We start from the raw sequence: 6,000 nt of genomic DNA on the forward strand, positions 1-6,000 counted from the left end.
TGAACCCCCAGTGTCAACTCATCGACACAACGTTGAGTGAGTGACAGATAGGGAACTGAGTTGTCCCTCAGTAGATGTTCGTATATAATTCTTTTGTCATGGTTGTGCTGTAAGTCAGTGGTATTATAGAGTTTTATAATCAATTAGTTAATAAACAGACCTCTTTGTATGTGTGGCAGGGCCTTTATCCCTTTTGGAGGCTTGATTAGCCTGATAAGGGACCGGGTGTGTAGAATCACAACCCGGCCCCGCCCTCCGCCCTGCCACAGTATGTAACTGTGTATTTGTGTGTGTCTGCTTGTGCACTTATATGTGCTCACTATGTTGTGTATGTGATACATGTATGCTTGGGCTTGCATGATTCCCCCTCACTCCAAACCCTATGACTGTAGAAGATTAGAGGAAAGGTAAGCCAACACCTTGCTGAAATCCCTCCTTCCCCCACAAAATAGTGTTGTTTTGGTGTGTGTACTGGTGTGTTCTCCAAGCTCTTTTGACCTTTTATTGGAATATTCTGGATTAAATTCAACTTTAGCTCTATCGACTGCATCTGAGAAATGCTGTCATTATCCAAAATAATAATCTCAACACATTTACAGTAATACACAATTGATGCCTAGCAGATAATGGAAACCTAGTGGCAATGGAAATTTTTTTTAATGAATCCCCCACACTGGCAAAAGCAGCCTGCTTGAGCCTTTTATTTTGCGTGCCCGCAGTGAGAAGCTTCTCACTTCAGAATCGCATAAAAAAACAGACTTGCGTTGTCGTCTGCTGGAGAGGAGGACACCAGCCTTATGTTGTAGAGGAACACTGGACACATTTACTTCTTTTTGGCAGAAAAATGCTTTTTGTGCTATGAACAATAGTCATAAAAATAAATAGCCAAGGAAATTAGATGACAAAACCTATAGATTTTTTATTTTAATATGCATTTATGAACTAAAACATAGGAGGCAAATTGCAGTTTAGTTCTTTTGCTTTGCCCCTTTGCACTCCTTTTTTTTTTTTAATTAGACGCTAATTCCATGACAGATTTTGTTTTATTTTTATGAAAAAGACATTGTTCTGCACAGTCCATTGCATTTAAAGCACAAATAAAAACACAGAAATTAGATTACCTGATTTTTTCCAACTTGTCCAGCAAACTTGATCATGCCCTGACATGTTAGCTGGCACCAAACTTTCTTAGCGGAATCTCTGGTGTTTAGAATCAATTAACAACCTTGTCTGTGCAAAGTGTGATCTAATCTTTTTAATGACCTTGAAAACCCAGTACATGCTTGTATTTTTGAATACCTGCATGAGGATACAGGAAGGAATGTGAAGTAGTTAACCATGAACAACACAGGAATTAAGATGTCAACATATACAGTAAACACATATTGGTGCACCAAGAAAAGTAGTCAGACAATTTTACAGCACGAAATTGAAAGACACGAAATTTTTTTGTCATTGAAAATCTGTGATTCAGGCTCTGTTTGCTCTATGTACCTACACAAATGTTAGTTCGTTCCACTAGAAGGCAGAAAGTACTAGGGAAATTAAAATGTCCTCTATCACTATCCTAGCTTGTCTTTTAGGCTTTCATTGTAATCTTATTCCAGTATTTTGACAAATTTAAATGATTATTTTCTGGGGGATGCAGGAAAGCTTATGCTGTATTTAACCTGGAATATTCCTTGGAGTTTACTGCTTCTTTTCTCTCAGTGACTATATCACCACCTACCTGCTGCTTATATAGATTCTGTTTCTAAAGTTGTTTTCTTGTATTTCCTGGATAATATCTTGAATTTGATCATGCAAATCGGTCAACAGCATTTGCATGTCATCATAAGCTTTGCATGAGAGTGTTACCTGTTTATATATGAGCAATTGAAATAGATATTTAAGGGAATACTTCACCCAAAACTAAAAATTCTGTATTATTAAGTATTCATCCTCATGGCGTTACATGACCATATGCTTCTTTTTTTTCTGGGAACACAACAGTTAAACATTTTTAAGAAACATTACACTGCTTCTGAAATGTGGAAGTGGAGATTTATAGTAAAATTGGATTTAAATATTGATCTGTTTCTCACACAAAGCGATAGTATAGCTTGGCTTTATGTAATTGTTGGAGCTTCAAAGGTCTGGCCACCATTCAATTGCATTGAAAGTACCTACAGAGCTGAGATATTTAAAAAATCAGTTTTTGTGTTCAGTTCAGCAGAAAAAATAAATACATATCTGAGATAGCATGCATCAAAGGGAGTAAATGATTAGATAATATCATTTTTTTGGTGAACTATCCCTTTAATGCCAGGGATTAACCAGGTCATTGATGCACAACATAGATCTTATGTCTATAATAAGTGTAGAGCATTTACATTTATGCATTTGGCAGACGCTTTTATCCAAAGCGACTTACAGTGCACTTATTACAGGGACAATCCCCCCCAGAGCAACCTGGAGGTAAGTGCCTTGCTCAAGGACACAATGGTGGTCTCTGTGGGGATCGAACCAGCGACCTTCTGATTAACAATTATGTGCTTTAGCCCACTACGCCACCACCACTCAGAATGCACCATTTAAAAGTTTGCAAACTCAGACTTGGATAATGCAAACTCGAGCTAGACGTGAGCTTAGGGGGGTGCAAGATTAGCCGTAAATAAAAACAAAAATGTTTGCATGTTCCTAACACAACCTATCATATGGATTAAGAAGACTTTGTAGCACAGGTCGTTTTTTATCTGACTGCCGTGGTTACAATAAAACAAATTTTTCTTTTAAGACGATTTAGAATGAAATTAGGGTGAGTATCAACAACACATTATGTACTGTTATAACACCACATTTTGTAAAACCTTTTCAAAATGTAATGAAATGTGGTATTATTACATAATGCAATGCAGGGTTAGTAAATAATGACGTATATTTTAATTTTGGGGTGAACTATTTTTTTAAAGTGTAGATTAAGAGGAAGAGTAAAAGGTTTGTAAGTTGTGTTGTGTTGTTGTTGTGTGTGTCTAAAATGAACTGTCACCTCTCCTGCAGGCAGGTTCATATGACCTCGCTACAGATGGCCTGAGGACCTTTAAGGGAGAATACCCCTCACGCTACTCTTATTTGGTGGGTCATGAAAACCCCTACTTTCTGGCAGAAGACAAAAAGAGAACCACATGAAGAAAGTAGCAGAGGGGCGGGATAGGGTACAAGTGTTTAAGAGCAAAGTTATGGAAAAGAGTAATATAACAACATTATAAGAATGATTTGGATCAAAAATAAGAAGTCCCCCTGGTTCAGGAAATTTAAAACTGTGAAAACCCTTTGGCTGATCACAGATGCAAAGAACACACACAAGTGGCATTTGAGAGATCCATCATTTTAAACCTTTTTTACATTTTTGTTTCCTTTTAAAAATTTTAAATGACTCACCCATGATAAAATGCTCACTTCTTGAAGTGCATTAATGATTGGGTTACTTATACAAACCATGCACTGACTCAACTGTCACACAATACAACAAAACAATGACGTCTTAATTATGATAATGAGTGTACTGGACATTGATCAAACATTCACCTGTTGATATTTGCATTCATTGTTTTCATTTGTTACCATGTTTCATCTGCAAATGTTTTGTTCATGCACCAATTAGGGTCATTATCTTTCAGAAGAATGTAATATTGAACAACATTTCAATTTTTAAACAAAATATATAATATTATAAATGATTTAATGTTAAACCAAATTTCAACATGTGTTACTGTATTTAACTAACATGTGGTAGCAATAAGGGATGAGCACATGATGCAATCCAGAATACCAACATTTTAATAGCATCTAATCCCCACTTATTTTAACTGCACATTTCAATAGAGAGCATCTCAAATCTTATGTTTGTGTGTGTGCATCCGTTTATACCTTTAAGCTATGATTATATCTATTCGAAATGTCTGATACTCTCAATTATGAATTATTGGTTGATATTAATTTTCACAAAGAATTATTATTCTTTTTCAATCAGGACAATTCATGCCATCTGAAATGTATCTCTGTGCCTGACTTCGATGCTGTCGTTTGAATGGGAGAATGCAATAAAGGAGAGCTTTTAAAATGTATTATGCAAAATTCTGTAGTTGTGCCAATGATCATATTTATTCAAATCAGAACATGAAGATGTTTACGCAACTCTATTTGGTTCATATATACTTAATTATGTTTACTGAACTACTTTCTGTACATAAGGCTTTTGTAAAAATAATAATAATAATAAAAACTCTTCGTAGACAAAGTGATTCATCTTATTCTGTATTTAAAAACAAATACATTATTATAAAGATGTAGTTATCGTACATTTGTCCAGTTGTTCTTCTTTTTATGCCTATACACATGCATATGCACCTTCTTTCTTTCTTTCTTTCTTTCTTTCTTTTTTCTTTCTTTCTTTCTTTCTGTATTCAACAAAATCAACAAGCGATCAAACAGTAATGCATTTAACAGTGAAATAACAAATGTAAATAAAAAAATTTTAAATGCATTTGTGATCAGAAATTCCATTCATCCATCCATCCATTTTCTATAGTCGCTTGTCATATGTAGGGTCACAGGGTGTGATGGAGCTTATCCAGCTGTCTCAGGCTGAAGGCAGGGAAACGCCCTCAACAGGTGGCCAGTCCATCTCAGATATCCAACAAGATATAACACTCTGCTCAATCCTGTTTACTTTCTACCTTCTGTTCCCCCCAAAATATATGGAATATAGTTTAATTTAAACTTTAAATGCTGTTTTAAGCTTCAATTCCATGAACCTTGTAAACTTTGTCAAATTCAACAATTAGTGATTCCTCTGTATTCCTACATAAGCACTAATTGTGGCATCAAAACTTTGTTTCCCCATGGACTGATTGACTGATTGACTGATAACTGATGACTCTTAGAAACTGCACATAAGCCAGCAAATTAGATTATCCTGCTATTTTGGAACACTCTTGTGTGCTATATGCATCAGTCTTTCCGTAAACAGTCCTTGGGCAGTCCAAGGGATTGCTGTTGGAGAGAACCCTAGATGTCTGCTGCCCAACCCAAACCTGACAGATCTGAACAATGTATATCTTTGGTTATACATTTGAGTTATTTATATAACTGTGCAGATGTGCAAACACACTACATTGATTTTGATCAGGGCTTGTGAGAATCTCTGCATCTGGGTCTAATCTCTATGATTTTTAAAGAGTGTAATTTAAGGTTTAGGTTAGGTACAGTCTTGAAGGTTTAATTTTTGAGTTGGGTCTGGTAACAGGGTGTCATTTGCAGGCCGGGAGTGGGCCTCAAGTTAATGCCTGTCCTAATCTCTGAAAAGACATTATTGAATGCATATATGTAGATTTTTTCAATGTCCCCAGAAGGTCATTTTTATATTTAAGACTTTATCTTAACCGAAAATGTTAAGAACCCAGACACACACACACACACACACACACACACACACACACACACACACACACACACACACACACACACACGTTGTGTTTCCATGTTTTATGGGGACTTTCCATAGACATAATGGTTTTTATACTGTACAAACTTTATATTCTATCCCCTAAACCTAACCCTACCCCTAAACCTAACCCTCACAGAAAACTTTCTGCATTTTTACATTTTCAAAAAACATAATTTAGTATGATTTATAAGCTGTTTTCCTCATGGGGACCGACAAAATGTCCCCACAAGGTCAAAAATTTCAGGTTTTACTATCCTTATGGGGACATTTGGTCCCCACAAAGTGATAAATACACACTCACACACACACACACACACACACACACACACTATTTACACTCATTATCTGCCACGGGTCATTGATCTCAGGTCAGTTTTTATGCTTAGCCATTATGAATGCTGTAAAAGAAATTCGGCCCATCTGAAAGGGATGTAATGCACAGAAGTACAGAATGTTATATTCAGTGATTAATTTATTGATTCATTTAATTCAAAAGTTTATGTTTTTTTGTA

The 6,000-nt window shown here is 35.8% G+C and overlaps 1 protein-coding gene across 3 annotated transcripts in view; it reads left to right on the forward strand.

Moving 5' to 3' along the window:
* The window catches only part of LOC127652666 (mucin-2-like), a 37,344-nt gene extending 32,887 nt beyond the window's left edge, over positions 1 to 4,457 (forward strand). For all 3 annotated transcript variants that reach the window (XM_052138951.1, XM_052138953.1, XM_052138952.1), the window contains one exon: positions 3,040 to 4,457. In XM_052138951.1, the coding sequence (XP_051994911.1) occupies positions 3,040 to 3,168 (129 nt within the window). In that variant the 3' untranslated portion in view covers positions 3,169 to 4,457. The remainder of the gene's footprint in view (positions 1 to 3,039) is intronic.
* The last annotated feature ends 1,543 nt before the right edge of the window (positions 4,458 to 6,000 follow it).

This window comes from Xyrauchen texanus, chromosome 12 (genome assembly GCF_025860055.1).
Source record: "Xyrauchen texanus isolate HMW12.3.18 chromosome 12, RBS_HiC_50CHRs, whole genome shotgun sequence".
NCBI lineage: Eukaryota > Metazoa > Chordata > Actinopteri > Cypriniformes > Catostomidae > Xyrauchen > Xyrauchen texanus.